The following is a 24373-nucleotide window of genomic DNA, read 5'->3' as shown; positions in this document are numbered from 1 at the left end:
TTATCAGTATTTGTATCAGCCTATACATGTAGTATCTTATATAGGTTTTTTCCATAACAGCCTTATTGGCTCATCTCTAAACTCAAACAACTAAAATCATTATCTGATTACGTTAGAATTTTAGTATAATAAAAGTTTGCACTAGGAATAACTAATAGGCACTAGAAACCAATACAGTTTTAATTATTTATGGTAATTACTTCATGAGTTGTTACTCTTGATCAGGTAAATTATAGTGTTTTCCATTAGCAACAAAAGAACAAATATGTGATAGCCTTTGTGGGCTACAGGGACAACTTAACTGCAGTGGGAAAACAAATCATTGCATTGTATTTCAGATTGGAATACTCTAAGAAAGACATGGCTTACAGAGTATATGGAATAATTGACAAAAATACATATACACCATCTTGGGTGGAAAAATCCCAAAAAACCCAAGAAGAAAGGCCAAAAAATAGACATCATTCAGTTAGAAGTAAAAGTAATGGTATGTATAGCAAATACTTCAATTATATGTGTATCGGGATATTTGGTGAACTTAAAACCACTGATTGTCATTTGCAGTTTTGGGTAAATGTATCTACAGTCCAAATGCTGATTACACTATTTTGCCTTATTACACTATTTTGCCTTGTAACACTATTTTGCCTATACCGTTTTTTTAGGACTTCGAATTTTGTCTAATGGTTTGGATTGTTCGTACTTGGTTTTATTTTATTTAACTTTATTTTGTTTTTTGTTATTTTTTTCAGGCAAGTCGGTACCAAATGGAGATGATTTAATACCAGATTCACGTAATAGATATTCGGTAGTATATCCTAGATCTAAAACACCAGACTATACAGATAATGTAAGTAACATGACTAAGAATTTATTATTGTACAGAAAAGAAGGTTCTCAAAGTCAGGTTTTAGACTACTGCTATCACATTCTTGTCCCTATTGATTGCTATTTTGTGATGTTGTTAATTCCCATAAGATGGTTATAAATTGTTCTTGATTTCTTGCAATGTGGTGTAATAAATATGTAAAAGCTAAAAAAAATGTTTTTTTGATTAGAAGGTTTGGACCAGCATCCCTTAACTATGACTTTTAACAATAATCTCTTTGAAAAACTACCAATCTTTGTTAAATGAGCTTTCTCACCATTTCTGTATATGAGTCATGACCACTAATTTTAATCAAATATGTTTTAATAATATGTTTCTATTCAACAAAGTATACTGTATTCACAAGTATTTGTAATATATTTCAGGATGTCAGAGAAAGATTTAAGAACACTGGTAATGTTTGTGATGTTCATATGATTGAAAAGTAAGTATGTTTAGACTCCCTAAACTTGTATTTAATAAATTATGTTTGTAATGATCAGCAGATTTCAGTCTTAATTGCCTAATAAGCTGATAATAAATAAAACATGTTCAGTATTCAGCACTCAAAATTAACTCTGGCACTTGACAGAATCATGATAAAGCTGAAATTTGTATCTGATTATTGGTGATATTATTAAAATTAATTCAGCACAATTATATTGTCATTAAAGTTATTATTATACACATTTCTATAGCTCACTTTACAAGGACAGATCAAGACAATATTTCATTTACATAATAAAATGAGATAACAAAGAGCATACTTGATCAAATATATACCGATAAAGATGTATGAAAAGGATCACTGTGTAAAAACCTTTTTTGTCCCCCGCCTTTCGGAGAAAGCAGAAAATTTCCAGCCATGAGAATGTACTGAAGATGCTGCGTAGTGATCTTTTACCCAAGAACTGAAATATGCTTACTCTGAATCGTGTATCATATTTCACATTTCATTACCATATCATATTCATTTATTCTGTGTAAATTGCATTGGACATTCATAAAACTTGTCCCTGGTTTAACACACAGGCTTTGGATCAAAAGGTCTGTCTTTGACTTAAGTGGTGTGCAGGGCTGTCGGTAATTTTTCACAGATGATTAGCAGCACTGCTAATCAAAAAGTCCAATTTTGCCAAATTTGATTAGCAAATTTAAAAATTGATTAGCTGTTTTTCAGTTTCAACATAAAACACCTAAATAACAAGATTATTTTAATTTTAATTTATAAAAAATGATTAGATTTCATTCTTAAGATTTTTTTAGAATTTTAGCACTGCTACAGGTAGCTGTGAACATTATGAATGTAGACTTTTGGTTAGACCTTATGTCTGAAGCCAATTCTTGGCAGTGGATTTCGAAGTCCCACTCATTTTAATTCTTATTTCTTCGTTAGAAAACAATTTCGTCTGCTTTTTATCGTGTTTTACTATTTTTTTTCAATCGGAAGCACAGTATTTTACGAATAATCTCGATTAACTAGACGCACGCGATATAAACAATAATAGTTTACGGGAATTCTTACTTTGATTTATCATATTTAAATTAGTGAGACAAAGAAGCCTATTGAATTTCAGCAATTTCCGTTTATTACGTCTAGAGTTATGGCCCTTGTTTCACTTTATTGATCCTTGTTAACGCTCTGGGCGTATGTTTTGTTGCCTGGCAACCTATCTTACAATATGTTTACACATATTTATTTTTTATTTTTTATCTACAAGACGTGTTGGATACACTGAATTTATTTTTTTTTTCAAATTGAATACTGATATAATTACTCGAAATTGACATGTCTCGCATTGTGAGTGGTACACTTGATGCCTTATATCCGGTTTAATACAGTAGGACATTAAACCCCATTTCATTTCATTTTCATTTCATTTCCGGTTTAATAGTCCCGATTCATAGAGTTATGTCCCTGTATTATATTGTATTATGAATTGAGTCTGGGTAGTTCGAGAAGAAAATGTCACACGGAGAATTCCGTTTTGTTTATAAAATTTATTTGATATTTTATATACGTTAAAAGTGTTGAGAAATGTGGATAAATCTTTGTGTCAATATCCAAAATGACAGGCATGTTAATGATTCGCAGTTACTGCAAATCAAAAACGTTTCTGATTAGCAACGGACAAAATAGTATCGCAAATTGCGCTGCGATACTGGTTGTCGGCAGCCCAGGTGACATGGTGTATTGTTGTTTGTCCAACTTCATGGATTTCCCCTCTTCACTCAAGCGAATTATTGAAGTAAAATTGTACCATATGTTAGTCCCAAAATGACCTAGTTTGTGTTGAGTCGACCTTAAACCTCATTCCTCTCTCTTTAAGTCAAAATTACCCTTGCTAACGACTAAATGGAATATATTAACCTTATAAAGATGTCCATAGATATGCATTACTATTATGTTAGTCTCAAAATGACCTAGTTAGTGTCCAGTTTCTTTCATGTCTAAATTATCTTTGCTAACGACTAAATATTAAATTTGTAAAGATGGCCATACATATACTTCATCTTATGGTATTGATAAACGGAACATTTTATCCCAATTTTTGGTGTTTTCAATTTATTTCTTCTGTTTTTATTATGCCTGTTCCAGTCATTTTTATTTTTTATTTTGTTAGTAGGAAGGTTGCTAGTTGTGGGTAACAGTCAACTTTGGTCCTAGTCCCTGCAAAGTGGTCCTACTAATGCCCAAAATTTTGTCTGAACAAAAAAATTATTATCCGAATAACAGATCATCCAAATTTGGTTCCAAAAATGGCCATTCTTTGCTTATTTTTCCGTTAATATATATTTTCCAATTTCCGAGGTCGGTGTCAACTGAATCAATCTAATATTTTGTGGGGATTATCTGGGTACTTACCCATATCACAGAAAAAATTTGGTCCAAATCCCAGACCCAAGGGTTATCACCCCCTGCATGGTGCTCTTGCGGACACGCTCTTAAAGGCTATGGTACAGTCATATGGAAATTTATTTCATGTAGCAATTACAAATACATGTATGACTGGGAAAATTTGAAATCTGTCATGTCCAAGATTTGATTATTTATTAGTCTGATTTTACTATCCATACATGTATTATTTGAGACTTACTGATGATATATATTCTTTTCTTAACATCTTTCAGGTGGATTTTTGTAAGGTACAGGAACCAAGATGATGCTCGGAGAGCCCAGCAAATGTACAAGGATGAATTGGATGTCCGTTTTACTGATGGTAATAAAGGAAAATCATCAAAAGATAACACTGCCAACAACAGTAGTATGCTAAGCCCAGAAACACAGAGTTTTGATGGTTCCTTTGGCGGATCATTTGGAGGTGGTGTAGGAGGTTCATTTGTTGGAGCATCATCCGCCAGAACCCCATCAAATTTTGTAGAACGAAAGAAGAATGAATCATTCTCTGAAGAAAAAGCTAAAACTACAGGTTAGTCTGGTTTAAATTACATTTATTAATTAAGCAGGTGTTTGTTATTTCCTTATATACCAAATTTATACACAGGAAGCTGTTGACATTTGCGACAAAATGTGTAATATTGAATTATGATATTCTTGGCAATATTCTTCCATGAATCTGGGTTTTGGTGTTTGGGAAAATGTGATTTACATTAGGGGAGAGAGAGAGAAATGGGGTTTAACGTCCACTCGACACAAACTAGGTCATTTTGGGACTTACACATGGTTCAATTTTATTTCAATAATTCGCTTGCACATATGGGTCTTTAGCGGCGGAAGGAAACCAGGGGACCCGGAGAAAACCCACAAGGTTGGACAGGCGACCCACTCCTTGTCACATACAACCGGGGAATCAAAACCCTCGCCAGTTGACTCAATGATAGACCTTATGATACAGTGCACACATGCTAACCATTCACCCACCTCCCACCCCATTTACATTAGGACATTGTTGTGAATCGTGTTACCAATCATATTGCGGTACCTATTGCAATCTGATCATGATTGAAGTCAGAATACCGAAAACTAGTATATCTCCCTAATTATAGTAATTGATTAGGCCGCGGTTAATTAATTGTTAGTTTCTCATGACCCGCCCGCATGTCTGTTTTCATCCGTAATAATTACGCACTTCCATAATTATTTGGTCAAATTTAGTGAGGTCCAAAATTTGTCCTTTAAAACTATATTTGTTTGCCTTTAAATATGAACAATGAATTGATGCATTAAAATCCACTATTTTTCGATGAACATGACACCGTAGGTGATAAGTAAAGTACTTAAAAGTAGGCTAGAATGTGAATGTGAGTCCATCCGCAAAACGGAAGTGATAAATCCGTATCATATCTGTTATCCATACCAAGGAATGGTAGCTACAACATTTACCAAAAACCACATATATACTCTATAAGGCACTTGTCATTTGTAATAAAATTCACAGAAAGATATAAATGTCTTTTAATTCCTGCTAAATTATTTTTTTTACTGACTAGCAACGGTCCCAGAACTGCCGCCATGAGATACCGACTGGTTAACACTGCTTCACGCCCTTCATGGTATTTCATTAACAACACTATATAAACAGTCTCAAAAGGACACAGATATACAAATAAATGTAAACAGTTTGATTAAGATAGACAAAATGCTGATGTGCCAATGATGGGTTCAAAGTTGACGACAATTAACATACAGGCTATTGCCATGGCATTGGTACTATCTTCCCTCACGGCTAGAGAAAGACCACGTGTGTAGTAAATTCTTTGACTGACTTGTTAAATAATCTAACTTATTTTGTATTTAAAAATCCAAGTGTATGCTTTTAATTATTTATGTCAGAACAAATCATCAACCAGTTTGGAACAGGTCATTTTGTAACCTGTCAAAGTAGGGAAGGATAAAGAAATGAAGTGCCAAGAATGAATGAATTAACAAACTGTTAACTTAGAAGCATATCACTAATAATTTAAACTCATTTATTATGATCAAGTCTTCCGATGTGCTCAGATATTGTGCAACAGATATTTTAATCTATAAATATTTAATAAAAATGTGAAGAAATCGCAGACACTGGTTACCGTTGTGTTGGGTTTCCAACGACCAAGTAACTGACATTAGTTATTGCTGAAAGAGAAACAGCATTAACCTAAAAAGATTAAATTTCATCTCAATAATTAATAATTACCGCATGTAGCATGTATATTTCACAAACTCAGGTCATGAGAAACTGACAATTAATTAACAGCAGCCTTATATATCTAGTAATGATTTATTTGACCAAGTGGAAGTAAAACTAATGTCTTCATTATTCATTGATTTTAGTTCCAATTTTTTTTAGATTCAAACACGTTTCAAGTCTATATTGGAAACTTGGCTAAAGAAGTAACTGAGGTATGTAAATAAACAAGTATATTTTAAATTGATGAGAGCAAAATCATGAATAGCATAGTGTATTTATCGATAACCTGATATGCAACAAGACATGCTTCTCTTCATGCCAATGCTATAGATATTGTATTTTGTTCAACTTAATTACAGTCTTTACATAAAACTAATTGATATTAATTTTGTAGGTTGATTTGGTAGATATTATTAGTGGTAAACCAGTTACTCGTGTGTGTATTAAACGGATGAACAATGGTTCAAAAGTGTAAGTCTTACAATTGTATATACTATGAAGCAAGCAAACTTGACGCATATGAACAGATTGTGAAAAAAAATGCAAGCAGTGAACTGAACGGTGTTTACAAACTTTATTTCTGTTCATCTTCCATCCTTTTGTATAGAATGGTCATTGTGCTCTGCTTCAAAGTTAAAACTACTCAGTATGGTAATCTTCAGTATTCTTCAATTGCACTACTTGACTTAATTTAATTAACTTCCAGCAAATTACAATGACTTTATCTTGCCTTTAATGTTGATATAAAATGTCAGTTGTAATAATTGAATTTAGAAAAGATTCCATGACTATTTGTATCATTTCGTGGGACTCTACTACACCTGTATTTCCTGTCATGGATAGAAATTATAAAAATCAACCACTATGCTTCCACTTTATATCATCTGAAGAGGGTGCTGAATTTTGACAAATTTTCAATTCATATCATGTAAATACTGAATTAGTAAAACGAAAAAAGCCTGTCGAATTTGAACAATTTCTGTAGATGGCCCTTGTTTTAGTTTTTAGAACCTTGTGAACCTTCAAACAACGAAAATTATAATGTCATCTGTATGAAATTGTCTATTAAATTACCTACAAAAGAATAAATATGTGACAACCCTTGTCGACTGCTAGGACGATTTATCTGCTGTGGGCGTATGTTTTGTTGCCTGGCAACCTATCTTTGTATATCTTGCGACCCATTTCTGTCAATTTCTAGGTCCCAAATATTAGCGATTTAGCTCCTTTAAATGATGAATGATGAATGATAAACAGAAAACACATCAATTATAGTAAGAAACAAAGAATATCAAATTGAAAGTCTGTAAAGATATGGTGTTTTCAATTTTTATACGCCCACATTGAAATGTGGACGTATATTGCCGTCGGTCCGTCCGTCCATCGGTTCGACCGTCCATCGTCCACAATTTCTTGGGAACGCTCTAACGCCAAAAGTTATCATCCAATTGTTTTAAAATAGATATATGTTGTTTACATTAGTGAGATGAAGAAGCCTATTTAATTTCAATAATTTCCGTTTATTACGCCTAGAGTTATGGCCCCTGTTTCACTTTGTTGAACCTTGTGAACGCTCTAATGCCAAAAGTTAACATACGATCTTTGTGAAATTGATATGCAATATTTAAGTTAGTGAAACGAAGAAGCCTATTGAATTTCAACAATTTCTGTTTATTATGTCTAGAGTTTCACTTTATTGAACCTTGTGAACGCTCTAACTCCAAAAGTTATCATCCGATCTTTCTGAAATTTATATGCAAATTTTAACAATTTCTGTAGATTACTTCCAGAGTTGAGACCCGTGTTTCAGTTTGTAGAACCTTGTAAACCCTCCAACGACAAAATTTATAATCTGATCTGATTATTACCTACAAAGGAATAAATATGCGACAACCCTTGTCGACCGCTCAGACGATTTAGCTGCTGTGGGCGTATGTTTTGTTGCCTGGCAACCTATCTTTAAACTGGCATACCTTTTATAGTTTGTAATGGATTTAAAATCCCTCAAGTCATGATCACAGCCTTTTCTTTGAATTGAGTTTACAAATTTCTATTTAATTTTTTTAATTTTAGTGTTGGTTTTGTATCGTTTACAAGCCAGAAAGATGCTGACGATGTTATTGCAAAATGGAATGGAACGGTATGGCATGGTAGAGACCTTTTAGTACGGCACGGTAAACAGAGACAAGAAGGTTCAAAGGGTTTGTACTTTCAAATTATGATACCTTTCATACTTTATTATTATTAGGTGTCACAGCTCCATTGCCCGCGTTGGAAGAAAGTCGTTTTTTCCGGATTTGTAACCCTTTTTTAACTTAACGTCAAACAGTGGCTACTTTTTTTTTTGTAATAATTTAAAAATATTTTGGAAGCCGATATTATGTTCTTTTGTTCGATATAATTTTTATATACGTGTTCGTTTTATTTATTTCATAACCGTAAGTTGAAAAACGTCAATTTGCCGTGTTTTGACGTTACGCAGAAAAATTTTGTCACGTTTTTAAATGAGGGTACCCCACTTCAAATGCTCGGCGAGGTCACTCATTATTAATATTTCTTTTTCATTTTAATATCATTAGAAAGATAATTGAACGATCTTTCGATCGGTCAGGGGTGCTTTGTTGACATTTCAAAATACCATGCTTTTTTTTTAAGTTGAGCACTTCAATTCACATAATCTTTTTTTGAGGAAATTTGCCAATATAGCACCCCCGACCGATCGAAAGTTTGTTTTATTGCCGTTTCGATGCTATTAAAATCAACAAAATCGGATCATGTCAAGTGACCTCGCCGGGCATTTGAAAATGGTATACATCGGAAAATGTTTTGGAAAATAATTAATAACGTAGTTTGGCATGTGATGACGTCATTTCAACGCGCGAAGAAAAAAATAATTTCAAGTTCCTAAGACCCATATTCACGGTAAATTACGTCTCAATGCAACTCATTGTTCATTTATGAAATAAGCGTTATGTTATATGAATAAATGACTTGCCTGAAAAGACATAATGATAGATAATTCCATTATTTTGATGCCTGATCTCGACAAGGATCCACAATGTTTACATCACGTGACTCATATTCGCGCGCTTTTATCGAAGGGAAATTTCCTCTCGTCTCAGCTCCTATTACACACGCCTTTACGTTTAACACCAAATATTTTTCAACCGTTAAAAAATTGCCAAACATAGACAAGTATTTCAATGTTCTGAATTACTTAATTCTCTGTTGTTCATGCCTAATTTGAAGTATTTAATGTGCACACGAATGAAAGTGAAATCGGAAAATATCAACACGGTATGGGAGAACCATTTCCGGTTGCGACTTGTATTCGTCTGAAGGAACGGACATAGGATAATAATAACATGATTTCTGACCATTGTAATACCCAAATAAAGTTGGAATGGCAAAAGAATTAACACCAACAAAAAATAATTTAAATAATGGCTCAAATTCTGGAATTTCCGTTGACGATTTACAACATTTCGTTTGAGATTAGTGCCGTGGTAAGTCAATAAAATGGCCATACAGTTACAAAGGCAATTTATTCAATATTTTATCATTATATATCGGTTTTCATACTAATTATTTATATGTTTAATTCATTGTAATTTTGGGAAAATACATTTATTTAACACCAAATTTTATTTGTTAGCCAGTAAAAAACAAATTGAATCTAGGCCGACAAACACAGGGTGAAGGCTTTATTAAATTTAATAGGCCTAGATTTGATGTTGTTGACGAAAATATACGAATAAAAAAAGGGTAGTTGCTCCACGATAGTCTACATTTGGAGGAATAATGAAAATGTTCAAATGTAAAGTAGACCTACATTGTAAAAACAAAACAATTCTTCCAGTCAAAATCCTAGCATTAGTGCCACCCTAGGCCTACATAGTACATGTACCTTAGCCTACTGACTGTCGTATGGGTACCTACCTAGTCTTCTTTTAAAAGTTTTAGAGAATTATTTAGATGCACCACAAATAATTTGGTTTTTTTGGTCAATGTTGTTAGATAATAATGTATATACAAAATAGAAATGTTCTTGTAACATGTAAGCAATAGGCCTACATGCAGAGAACAAACAATAGTTTAACAACAGTTACCGGTATGTTATTTTTAAAATTATATAGTTGCTATGGCAACCACCCAAAGTTCTTAATATTTTACTAAAAATTATGCAATTTATAACAATTATACAATTTATAACATTTAATATCACATTGCTTTTAGATGCTAAAAGCTTTCTTTAAAATGGGTGATCAGTGATCACATGTTTCATTATGGTAAAAACCCGTACCATTGTTTTTCGTTTTGGTTGCTGACAACAAAATATATGTTAAATATACAAGAGTAAAGATATGTAATTTTTAATATTCACAAACTTCTGGACTTGTAAACAAAATTCACTTCAAGATTTCAATTCCTTCATATTTCATTTACAGTATGTCTTAATACCAGCCAAATAAATGGCAATTTGCTACCACGGAATGTTTTCAAAAGGGAACCTCTTTCCAGCTCTTGAGAGAAGACATATTTATAAAGATTTTGATTTTATTTATTTTTTAAAATCTTGCCCAATAGCTTCTGATTTTAAATAATACAATTATCAATATTGATGTCATAATTATTGAAAAATAATGTTTTTTTAAAAAAAATATACAGTGGTTGCTATGGTAACCACTCAAACTCCTTAATATTTTGCTCAAACTTATACAATCCATATCATTTGACATTATATGGGTTTCAAATATTTTAAAATGCTTATTTTTAAATGTGGTGATCACTTTTTGGGTCATGGTAAACGGCGTTGAAAATGGTCAAAAATTGCATTTTTTGTCCCCCGCCTATCGAAGAAAGCAGGGGACTATTAAAATGGGTTCGTCCGTCTGTCTGTCTGTCTGTCTGTCTGTCTGTCTGTCTGTCTGTCTGTCCGTCTGTCTGTCCGTCACACTTTTTGGGACACAATAACTCTCTTCCTAATTGAGCTAGAATGTTCAAACTTGGTGTATGTGTTTATTAGGTCAATGCCTTGATGGAGTTCGAAGATGAGCATTTTCCGCTTAGGGTAAGCAGAGATAAGCAATTTGATTGGTTGATGCTTTGGGACACGATAACTCTCTTCCTAATTGGGCTAGAATGTTCAAACTTGGTGTATGTGTTGATTAGGTCAATGCCTTGATGGAGTTCGAAGATGAGCATTTTCCGCTTAGGGTAAGCAGAGATAAGCAATTTGATTGGTTTATGCTTTGGGACACGATAACTTTTAATTGAGCTAGAATGTTCAAACTTGGTGTATGTGTTTATTAGGTCAATGCCTTGATGGAGTTCGAAGATGAGCATTTTCCGCTTAGGGTAAGCAGAGATAAGCAATTTGATTGGTTGATACTTTGGGGCACGATAACTCTCTTCCTAATTGAGCTAGAATGTTCAAACTTGGTGTATGTGTTGATTAGGTCAATGCCTTGATGGAGTTCGAAGATGAGCATTTTCTGCTTAGGGTAAGCAGAGATAAGCAATTTGATTGGTTGATGCTTTGGGACACGATAACTTTAGTTCTAATTAAGTGAGATTGATGAAACTTGGTGTATAGTTTCATTACAGTAATACCTTGACTAAGTTTGATAATGAGCATTTTCTGCTCAGGGTAAGCAGAGCGATACGCAATTTGATTGGTCGAGACTTTGGAAAACAATAACTCTCCTACTTTGATTGTCCCCCGCCTTTCGAAGAAAGCAGGGAACTATTAAAATGGGTTCGTCCGTCTGTCTGTTTGTCTGTCTGTCCGTTCCGCTTATGGTAAGCAGAAAAAACAAATTGAAAAAGAAACTATTATAAATTAATTAAATATGTAGTATGCAATAATGAATTGACATTTAATGACAGAAAGAAAACAGTGAACTTTGCACAACTTGCAGCAAGATGGAAAATAGACCCGTTGATACAACCAAACTCTAGATCTGTAGGCATAGAGCATGTTTTCCCCTTAATATGCTATAATTATTCCATCAAAAACATTGTATGCTTAGACTATAAGTAAAGATATACTGTTTGATTGTTCAATACTTTGTAAAAGATAATTTGTGATAAATTTATATGTGTCCTCTAATTATTTTCCTATTTCGGCGGGGGACATCAGCCTCACTGTTGGCTTGTTCCATTTTAGTTTAAAAATTCACAAACTTTTTGACATATTCCCATAATTTCACTTGTTTATCTCCATTCCTTCTTATTTTACTAATGACCCAAAAACGCCCCAAAAATAGGCAATTGTGTGTCGCGGAAAATTGTTCAAAAATGAACATATATTCAGCTCTTGAGAGAAGGCATTTAGATATTTTTACTATTTTTTTTTCTGTTTATCTTACTTGATAGCTACTGACTTTAAAATGCATAACAACCAGGTTCAATATTTCAGATATAACATGGACAAGACCATTTTTAATGAAAAAATTGACCAAAATCACTTTGACAAAATGGAATTTTTGAGAAAACCTATGTATTTTGGAGTTGCTGGGGAAATCAGAGTAATTGTTACACAAATGTGAAAATCGAAACATAATTAGCCTTAAAGTTGTATTTCATGAATTTACATCTACATTTTTGATAGTTTCGATACGAAATGAAATATAGCATTGCAAAAAACACCAAAAATGACTTTTTCAAGGTGTTTAAAAACCTTTCTTCCGCGAAAAGTCAAAAATCACAACTTTGAGCCTCCATAAAAAAAAAATGTTCATCCGATTTTGAATCTGTAAAAAGTTTTGTGAGAAGAATGATGAGATCTACTTGAAAAACTTATAAAATCAAATGTATAATCATAATCTCAAAATCACCTTTTCCACCTATTATTATGGCATTGTTTATTTTGATCATTTTGGCTATTGCTGTTGTATTTTTGTACCAGATTTTCCCTTAGACCCTAATAAATATTAAAAATAAACCCTACACTACCTTTTAAATTGTTGTGAATCCTCTTTTTACATGTCGTGATCTATTCAGATATATTCTGATAACTGATTATTTTGTCCATTATGTCATTGTCACTGGGTTTGCTGATTGATTACCAGTGGTTATATTTATTGCTATTGTGTGTGAATCTGTCCTCCTGTATCCTATCCACTATCAAATCCTCTTTAAGTTTTGGATGTTTTTATATACCCACATTTGTTTGTGGACTCTCTACAGGTCACAATCCTTTCCGATTTTGAAGAAACTTGAAATATAGGTTTATCTTCTAAAGATCTTGATTCCTTTCAATATTGGCATGTATCGGTTTAGTGCCTGACAAAGCCTGAATCCTTGCCTGACATTGTCTGTGACAGATGCCTTATTTCCAGGCCTGAATACAAAGATCTTGGTTTCATTCAATATTCGTGCATATCAGATCATAAACTTCCTGAATTATGGCCCTTGATTGTACCTCTAGAGGTAAGGTAACACTCTAATAAACCATAACACTCTAATGTTGGTTGAGTTCGAATTTAGTGAAAATCGGACCAAAACTGCCAGGCAAAATGGCCGCCCCTCGTACGCAAATAGTGTAGATATATGGTATTTCAAGGTTGTGGATGCTCTAGAGGACACAATTTTGATCCGATTTTGATGAAACTTGAAATACATGTTTATAACCCAAAGATATTGGTTCCTTTTGATATTTGTGCATATTAGATCAGAACTTCCTGAATTATGGCCCTTGATTGTATGAAAAATCATGTTTTAGCTTGTGGACCCTCTATAGGTCACAATTTTTATCTGATTTAAAAAAAAAACATGTTTGAATATATTACCGTTACACCCCAATGATGGATGAGTTCGAATTTTGTGAAAATCGGACCAAAACTGCTGGACAAAATGGTCGCTTCTTGTACACAAATAGTGTAAAAGTCGGTAATACCAAGATTGTGGACTCTAGAAATCACAATTTTTATCTGATTTGGATGAAACTTAAAATATATCTTTATATCCCAAATATCTCAGTCAATTTTGATATTCGCTCATTTCAGACCACAACTTCCTGGATTATGACCCCTGATTGTACGAAAAAAAATTTTGTTTACCTTTTTGTCTATCCATCTCTTGAAAAATGTTGGTTTATCTTGCCTGGCAACCGCTGGTTGATATATTTTGTAAACTTATAGTTTCAGAATTCGGGTCATCTAAACAATCTGAAAACAAAAACAATTTGCCAAACAGTATGAATACTGCCAGAAAAAAAGAGAAATCAGACGATGAAAAAAGCATAAGTAGCATTAGTGACAATTTTAATAAACTTCATGTGAACCCCACAATGAAAGATAGTAATGACAATAATATTCAAACATCAACACCAAGACAAATAGTTTGTACAAATGGCAGTAGTCTAAAAGTCACCAAAAACTGTCCTTCACCATTATTTGTTCCTACACAAGTCAGCAGACAAAGTTCTAGCTCATTCAAAAAAAATTTACACACCGATACAGAAGATACAATGCCTGCTTTAGAAGAGATGATGCCAGAACTGGAAGAGATGATGCCAGAACTGGAAGAAATGATGCCTGAGTTAGAAGATATTAAGTCACCAATAGAAGACAGTACATTTTCTAGTAATGGTTATGTGGATCAACCAACAGCAGTATTTGTTGGCAATTTTCCTGCTGGTACAACTGATGTAAGAATTCATTGTTGTACATTCATGATTGTTTGAATGTGGATGTGTGTATATTGCAGTAAAGTCTATGCTGTTATCTTTATTTTCCATCCAATTTTTTTATCAAACTTCGCATATGACTTATGTCTATGAGATCTAGATGAACAGTATTTGTCAATTAGTGGCTGAATTAATATTATAGCCAGTGAGTGACTTTGATCAAAAATAGCTTGTGAACACAATAGTCTGTATTTTTTATCTGTATTTGACTACTGCCATGCCAAAGCCTTAAATGACCACTTGCTTTAGAATAAGTTATCAAGTGAGGAAATAATGTGACTTGATCATGCTCCAATTAAAACAAAAAACTAATAACATTTAATATAATCAATCTATTGGCAGTCACATTAATTTTAATACACAGTATATCAGTAATATTGCCAAGCTTTACACCCATCACAATGATACAGGAATATATTGATTAATCAGTGTGTAGAATAATCAACTTAATGGATAACACTATGATATTTTATAGCAAATGATTCCTACTAGATTGGTAGCATTTATGTCAATTTGAGGTCGCAATAATATGGTACATTTTTTTCTTGTCGAATATGTAGTGAAATCACTTCAAATCAAAGATCACTGTCAAAGTGATAAGTGTATCATTAGAAATATTTTGCATGAGTGAAATTAATACAAAAAATGTGTATGAGTATGACCAGATATATTTATTGACTCAATGGAAAGTTAACTGTTTTAGTTCATTGTAGATAGAGAGAAGTGTGTTGTTATTTTGTTAGTAAATATAACATATATATAATTTTCAGAGAGAATTGTATGCCTTGTTTAATCGTTATGGTGTTCTACAAGTAAAAATGGTTAATAATGCATTAAACCATGAACGAGGCTGGTAAGTTGTTATCACATATCAATATGTCTGGGTTTTTTTACCATCTTGTAACTTTGACTAGAGCATTACATCAGGCATATTAAAATGAGATTGTGTGCAAAATTTGAGATAAATCTGCTAAGTCATCTCTAACAAGCTCTGCAGGTTTTCAAGCAGGTGTATTATGTTTGAATTTTGTGACTATATAGTATAGTTATTTTTAAAATGACATTTTCTTTGGTGAGAATGATAATGCCTCTTTATGTGTACTGATCCATATTCAAAATAATGTTCTAGAATGTGTGTTATTATTTGTGAAATGTTTTCACCTCAATCTTTCTTCAAATTTAGCACTAAAGCTTTCGTAACCCTGGAAGGATTAGATTGTGCTGTTGAAGCTATCTTAGATTTAGACCAGACACCGTATATAGATCGTAAATTATTGGTATCTGCACCACATGGTAATGAAATGTTAAAAGAAATAATTGATAGTAAATTACAGGAATATATGTCTGATACTGGATCATCATTTTGTTCATCTGCTCGAACTTTTTCTAATAGAAGTAAAAGCACCCCTCCATCAACGTGTAAGTAACCTATATTTTTAGTTATTTAAAATATTCTTTGACAATGTATGTTACAAATTATAATTATTATTATATGACAATATGAAGCATGGACATATTTAAGAATGAATCTTTTTGGTATATAACTATATCAAGCTAAATGAGATGCATATCATAGGCCCCATGAAACATGTAATAATGAAGTGTTTATGAGAAATGCACACATTTTACTACTGTTGATGATTGCTTTGGATTTTTATACGGCCGTATTGAAATGTGGTCGTTTATTGTCGTCGCCCCTGTCTGTCCGGCTGGCGTCTACAACTGCTTGTGGACGCTCTAGATGCTAAAGTTAATATCTGATTGACTTTAAACTTATACACAGTGTTTGAAGTCATTAGACAAAGAATCCTATTGATTTTCAGCAATTTCTGATACTTATTGCCAGAGTTATGGTCCTTGATCTCTTTGAGATATCTTGTTGATGATCTAAGAGTCTATGGTAATATCCAATTGACTTTAGATTTATACACACTGTTTAAGGTCATGAGACGAAGAAGCCTATTGATTTTCAACTATTTTCAATAATTACTGCCGGAGTTATAGCTCTTGACATCTTTGAAAAGTCTTGTAGAAGCTCTTGAGGCTAAAGTTGATATCTAAGAGGCTAAAGTTGATAGAAATTCTGTATTTTATTTCTAAGACATTCAAATTGGTATGCAACATATATGTAATAATCGAGATATCTAGTTTGAAGGTTTTTTTTTGTTTTTTTGTTTTTTATAACTTACATTTATGCATATTGAAATGTATGTAATTGTATATTTGTATATATGTTATAGTTTAACCATTATTTCTCATAATTCATATTGTATATACTTTTCTTTGTACTGGAGAGGGGTGATATAGGCTCTGTCCTGTTCCCCAATCCTATTCACTAGTTTGAATAAAATATTGTTTAAAATAAAACAAAACAAAAAAAACCTTCAAACTAGATATCTCGATTATTACATATATGTTGCATACCAATTTGAATGTCTTAGAATACAGAATTTCTATTTATGCACAGTTGTGTTTGTTCTGTAACTTAGAATTCATCAGTTTAAATGCATTTTTGGATAAACTGTAATTAGACAGAACTTTAGTTAAAATTGATCATTTTGAATAATCTGAGGATCAAAATGTATTTTTTTTATTGTAACCCAAAATGGAAATTTCTTGGATTCTAATTGGTCAAAAAGTGGCGTTGAATAAGTATAACAGTCCTCTCAATTTCATTGGCGACTCACTGCATATGAATATTTTCTCGGCCTCTAATTAATGATTTAAGCGGTATCAACTGGACAATCACAGTCCTCTGAATTCTAAACAGTAATTTTAATTTTGTATGATCTTAATACACTATACTTAACCATTATTCTGGCATGTTTAATTCGGATTTCTAGGTCAAGATGTCACTAACATGAGTTCCCAGGAATCAGCTGCTTTATTAGAAACTTTTACTCATATAATGGCCAAGATGACAAGCAGAAAGCCACAACCGATTGAGGTCGGAGATGAGATAACATTATGTGTGACTTCATGGTTAATAGAACAGTTCTACTTTGCTCAAAATGGAAGTGATGTATGTTATTTTATTGTATCTTTAAATTTATAAAGGGGAACAATTGTCAAAAATGATGGTTGTCAACTTCTAGAATTATGACATTATATTTATAGCTGTTTCATAGTCAGACACTTGTTTTAGGAAATTTGAATTGTACAGACATTTATTGTCCCCTGCCTTTCGCCCTTGTCGTCCACTATTTGTTTGTGGACACTCTACAGTTCACATTTTTTATCCGAGTTTGACGAAACTTGAAATTTAGGTCTATCTCCCAATGATCTTGGTTCCTTTCGATATTGGCATGTATCGAACCATAACTTCATAGATTATGGCCCCGATTTTGATGAGACTTGAAACACATATCGGACCTGTAAAGGTCACAATTTAATCCGATTTAAAAAAAAAAACATTTGAATATATCACCGTTACACCCTAATGATAGTTGAGTTCGAATTCTGGGAAAATCGAAAATGAAACTGCCTGACAAAATGGCTGCTCTTTGTACACAAATTGTGTAAAAGTATGTAATACGAAGGTTGAGTTTGAATATCGTTAAAATCGGACCAAAACTGCCGGACAATTTATGTTTATATCACAAAGATCTTGGTTCCTTTTGATAATCGTACATATCCGAACGTAACTTCCTGGATTATGGCCCCTGATTGTTCAAAAAATCGCATTTTGGAATTGTGGATTCTCTAGGGTCACAATTTTTTATACGATTTTAAAAACCGTTTAAATATATCACCATTCCACCATAATGAAGGATGAATTTGAATTTTGGGAAAATTGAAAATGAAACTGCCCGACAAAATAGCCGCTCTTTGCACGGAAAGTGTGTAAAAGTGTGTAATATGAAGGTTGTGGACCCTCTAGAGGTCACAACATTTATCCGATTTTGATGAAACTTAAAATATATCTTTATATCCCAAAGATCTCAGTCCCTTTTAATATTTGCGCATTTCAGACCATAACTTTATGGTCCCTGATTGTACGAAAAATCACGTTTGTTTTTAGCTTGTTCTCTGTCCATCTGTTGCAAAATATGGGTGTATCTTGCCTGGCAACAGCTGGTTTGAAATTGTTATGAGTTGGTTAGCCCTTAATTGTTATATTGATTGAATATTTGTAGAAACACTCAGTGAAGGAGTTGTTAGATATATCAAGAAATATACAGAATTCAGAGAATCATCTAGGTAGACCTAGAGGACTAGGTAGATGTGTAGCTCTTTATATGGGACAGTGGTATAGGTAAGTACACATAGAATACTTTAAAATGAGTTAAATGTAGACAGTTGGAGATTGGATGCTCAGATTGTTAAAGTTGCAATTTCATATTTTTAAGTTATATTTTTAAAATTTATTAAAATAAAGCCTTAAAATAGATGGTATCTATAAACAGTCCTACCTTGTTAAAGAATAATTCTATTAATCCTATAATTCACTATTGCCATTTGAGAAATTGGCAAAAATATCATTTTCATCTTCAAATTCCAACGTTTGAAGATAACTACTCCATGGTGGAGAATAGAAAACAAGGGAGGTAATTGGGAGGTAATTGTGTTATTATTTCCGGTGTAAATGAGTTTTAAGTGTGAGATTGACACCTATGATCGTATCATAGTGAGTTGACATCCTATTGACAAAAGACATAGAAAAAATTATGTTTTGACTTTCTTAGGAAATATGAAATTGTAACTTTAAAGTTATCTTTCACTTGCCTTTAGATTTATGCACTGTTTATGTTCATTAAGAAGCCTAGTGGCTAAAGTTATTGTCTGATTAATTTGAAATTTATACAGTGTATATGTTCATGGGACTAAGAATCCTAAATTCGAACAGCTAAAATTATCATCTGATTGCCGGTACATGTTTTTTTGTCCCCCTCCTTCTAATTGAGCTAGAATGTTCAAACTTGGTGTAGGTGTTTATTAGATGAATGCCTTGATGGTGTTCAAAGATGAGCATTTTCTGCTTAGGGCAAGCAGAGATAAGCAATTTAATTAGTTTTATGACACGATAACTTTAGTTCTAATAAATTGAGAGTGATCAAACTATAACATTCCATAACGAGCATTTTCTGCTCAGGGTAAGCAGAGCGATAAGCAATTTGATTGGTCGAGACTTTGGAAAACAATAAATCTCCTTCGAATTGAGCCACAATGTTCACACTTGGTGTAGGTGTTTATTCGGTGTATGCCTTGAGGTAGTTCGGCGATAAGCAATTTGATTGGTCGAGACTTTGGAAAACAATAACTCTCCTTCTAATTGAGCTACAATGTAGGTGTTTATTCGGTGAATGCCTTGATGGAGTTCGAAGATGAGAATTTTCTGCTATGGGTAAGCAGAGATAAGCAATTTGATTGGTTGATGCTTTTGGACACGATAACTTTAGTTCTATTTAAGTGTGAGTGATGAAACTGCGAATATAGATTCATTATATCATTACCTTGACTAAGTTCGATGATGAGAATTTTCTGTGTGGCTAAGAAACGATAAACAATTTGATTGGTGAAAATTTTGTAAGATAACAACTCTGCTTTTAATTATGGTAGAATGTTTAAACTTGATGTTCATTAGGTGAACTGAATGTCTTGACTGAGTTCAATGATCAACATTTCCGGCTAAAGCTAAGCTCTCTTAGCAATTCCATTTTATTTTAATTCTATCTGATAGAAGTGATAAAACTTAGTGTATAGTTGATAATCAGTTTGATTGCTTGATACATTTGAAAAAGATAAATGTACAATTAATTAATATGTGTCATCTATTTATTTCTGGATTTCGGCAGGGGACCTCATGCTCACTGTTGGCTTGTTTTATCATACGCCCACATTTTCATGTGGACGTATTATTGTCGTTGCCCCTGTCTGTCCCGACGTCCTGTCCGTCCATCCCAAATTTGTTTGTGGACACTCTATTGGTTACAATTCTTATCCGATTTTGACGAAACTTGAAATATAGGTTTATTTCTAAAAGATCTTGGATCCTTTCGATTTCAGCATGTATCGTATCAAAACTCCATGGATTATGGCCCCTCAAGAGGTCACAATTTTTAATCCAATTTTAAAAAGCGTTTAAATACCTTATGGTGGTCGAGTTCGAAAATCAGACCGAAATGGCCACTCCTTGTACGCAAATAGTATAAAAGTATGTAATACTAAGGTTGTGAACTCTCTAGAAGTCACAATTTTTATCCGATTTTGATGAAACTTAAAATATAACTTTATATCCCAAATATCCCAGTCCATAACTTCCTGGATTATGGGCCCTGATTGTGCAAAAAAAATAAATACGATGGACTTGTATTTGTCCGGGAGGCCATTTCAGAAGGGCCTTGGTTCGATGTGACTCTGATCGTTTTTACCTAAAATTGATTGTTCCACAGAAAGTTAATACAATTTGCTACCAGATGGCGCCATTAACCGGGGTTCGTTGAAAAAGTGACTTAAATCATTCTTCCCCGGGGCTGTTCATATGTCATTTGTTTTTTGAATAAATGATTTTCCTTGATCGTTGAGATCCAAAATACATAACCTTAGATTTGAAAATATATTCAGACTGTGGGGAAAATCTATTTGTTTTCCAAGACCGGATTATACATATAAGCTGATGAATGGAGATGAGAGAACAGAATACACCAAAATAGTAATAGCCGATTGACACACTGTAATAGTTAACTTTTTTTATAATTTATTATGGGCTTATGATAGAATTTTAGTTTTCCATGTCGTCGGTCATATGCTTCAAGATAACTTGTTCTCTATCCATCTCTTGCAAAATGTAGGCGTATCTTGCCTGGCAACCGCTGGTTATACATATAATAAATGTTAGCACTTGTAGTAATAAGAAGGTGATCAAATTTTAATTGTTTCTGATAATTATTTCATGGAAATTACTCTTGATCAGTTTTTAGTGTCCTGTAAGTAAGATAATAGATATTCATCCACTGTCAACCTGTCTTTGTGGGTGTTAAAGGGTCATAAGATTTTTATTGGTTTATTTTTTTATGAACAGAGCGTGGATACTAAAAATTGATGATCAACCAAAATATGGCAATGTAAAAGTATTTTATGTCGATTATGGTAATGTCAGTATCATTCCATTGAGTAATACCAGAGTTGTACATAGTTCAGCATGGGATTTACCAGCACAAGCAAAACCTATTAGAATTATGGGTAAGTTCATTTCATTTCTAAGACTTCCTAATGTCAATATTGTTGTCGCCTTGTCTATCCATACCCACTGTCCAAGGGGATAATTAAGAGACATGTCAAATAAACATTTGTGTTTCAAGCTGAATGCGCATTTATGATTAATCCTCTATATTTTAAAATTTGACATTTTACGTTATCTTGTCTCAGGTGAAACTGGATTTAGTGAAAAAGAGCTGGTTGAGAAACAGCTTTCAGTTACAGTGACCAACTTATTAACAGTGGATAAGGTATTCATAATTCTTCTCTTAACTTTTCGTATAAAATCATAATATTAGAGTGGGGAGAGGGGTTGCTGTTTGTACTCTAGTTTGGTTGATGACATATTCTGCTTAAAAGACAGAATCAGAAACAAAATATATTACAAAATATATTAATTTTACAGTATGAGAAACATAATATGTGAATTTTACAGAATCAAAGACGAAATATATTATTTAAAGAGAACGAGATCTATTCAAATCACAAGTCTTAATGATATGACAGAAATTGAGTTTATTAATATAGATAGTATCAATTAATGTGGAATTTTGTGGCCGCGGTCTATCTTCATGAGGTTTGAGGGTAAAATGTATAAGATTATCTAGGTTTAACCATAGTATAACCAGAGTACCCAAATTGTAGAAAATGTTCATGAATTCTCACTGGTTAAACCAAGTTAAGAAATGAACCAAATCTCTACGACCTCTTCAGAGAATATAGAATTCCGCCGACATAATAATTTGAAGAAAAGAATAAAATAATAATAACAGCTACAAATTGAACATTAAAATAACAGCATAAATACTAATGACCAACAATACTAATGATGAAAAGATAATGAACATATAACCAATCAGGAATCAAACAGGAACATAACCAATTAAGCTTTCATAACCATTAAACATACCAAGCCTGAAAAGAGAAAAATAAAACCCGACAAAGTATCGCAAGGCAAAAAGAGGGCGGGATTTGGGCGGGAAAATTGATGAGTTAAATCAAGCAAAAATTTGACTGGGTCTTCTTAAAAACGATAACAGTGAAAGTGGGGCTGGGCAGACGTCGTCTGTATTACGTCACAGTCAACGTGTGAACTACGTCATTTATTTTCCAAATACGGTCATGTCACGTAACGTGCTATTGCCCAAACATAGTCAATTTACCTCCGGTATGATCACGTGATCGATCACATGACCAAACGGGATCCCGTTCCTAAAATAAACACAACTATGGGGTAAACCATAGTTGATATTATTTAAAGAGAACGAGATCTATTCAAATCACAAGTCTTAATGATATGACAGAAATTGAGTTTATTAATATAGATAGTATCAATTAATGTGGAATTTTGTGGCCGCGGTCTATCTTCATGAGGTTTGAGGGTAAAATGTATAAGATTATCTAGGTTTAACCATAGTATAACCAGAGTACCCAAATTGTAGAAAATGTTCATGAATTCTCACTGGTTAAACCAAGTTAAGAAATGAACCAAATCTCTACGACCTCTTCAGAGAATATAGAATTCCGCCACAAGCAAATTAACCACAGTGAATTTGTCCCCCAATTCTATCGAAATTCGTGCAACCCACCACGGGCATGAAACCGTGAACACACCATACCACGTGCTCAAATATACGAACTAAAAGTTCATAAAGCCCACCGTACCACGGGCATGAAACCGTGAGCACGCCATACCACGTGCTAAACAATACGAACTAAAAGTTCAAAAAGCCCACCGTACCACGGGCATAACACTGTGTGCACACCGTACCACGAGCACACCGCTTGGTTAAAACATAGCCCACCGTACCACGGGCATGAAAACCGAGAGCACACCAAACCACGTGCTCAACTATACGAACTTAACGTTCATAAAGCCCACCGAACCACGGGCATAACACAGAGTGCACACCGTACCACGTGCACACAGCTTAGTTAAAACATAGCCCACCGAACCACGGGCATAAAAACGTGAGCACACCATACCACGTGCTCAACAATACATACATAAAGCCCACCAAACCACGGGCATAACACCGTGCGTGCGCATCGTACCCCGAGCACGCAGCGTATGAACATAAGTTTAAGACAGCCCACCGTACCACGGACATAGCAAACCTAAACGTCAACACGATTTAAAATTACCAACCTGCTGTTTAATCTTCTTTGAGATCGACAGCGGCATCAAATTTTACAGAGGTGGGGTGGGCTGTAAAAGCATTTATAGCCTGTATGAAACTTGCAATCAAGCGATCCTTGCCAGAATTCGTCACGTGAACACCATCGCCTCGAAAAAAATGTGGAGTGAAACGTGTGATACTGTGAGATATAATATGACCAGGGGGATTATTAACTACGGCCCTACGGCCTTCACGATTAATCCTCTTTCGTTTAATGTCCAAAGCTCTAAGAGCATGATTTACCTCTCCCTCACTTAAATTACAAGTTTTATCGTTAACTCCCCGCCACGTGAAACGAGGG

The 24373-nt window shown here is 33.5% G+C and overlaps 1 protein-coding gene across 1 annotated transcript in view; it reads left to right on the top strand.

Annotated features, from left to right (window-relative positions):
- The window catches only part of LOC126817428 (uncharacterized), a 45790-nt gene that overhangs the window by 9043 nt on the left and 12374 nt on the right, over positions 1-24373 (top strand). The window contains exons 3-16 of the mRNA XM_050544398.2: positions 339-487; positions 753-850; positions 1255-1313; positions 4001-4299; positions 6163-6215; positions 6398-6474; positions 8077-8204; positions 14148-14656; positions 15466-15548; positions 15879-16114; positions 17539-17717; positions 18832-18950; positions 21717-21877; positions 22064-22143. Of these exons, the coding sequence (XP_050400355.1) occupies positions 339-487; positions 753-850; positions 1255-1313; positions 4001-4299; positions 6163-6215; positions 6398-6474; positions 8077-8204; positions 14148-14656; positions 15466-15548; positions 15879-16114; positions 17539-17717; positions 18832-18950; positions 21717-21877; positions 22064-22143 (2230 nt within the window). The remainder of the gene's footprint in view (positions 1-338; positions 488-752; positions 851-1254; positions 1314-4000; positions 4300-6162; positions 6216-6397; positions 6475-8076; positions 8205-14147; positions 14657-15465; positions 15549-15878; positions 16115-17538; positions 17718-18831; positions 18951-21716; positions 21878-22063; positions 22144-24373) is intronic.

This window comes from Patella vulgata, chromosome 4, assembly GCF_932274485.2.
Source record: "Patella vulgata chromosome 4, xgPatVulg1.2, whole genome shotgun sequence".
NCBI classification, from domain to species: domain Eukaryota; kingdom Metazoa; phylum Mollusca; class Gastropoda; family Patellidae; genus Patella; species Patella vulgata.
Note: the sequence above shows the minus strand (reverse complement) of the source record. Positions and strands in the feature narration are given on the sequence as shown.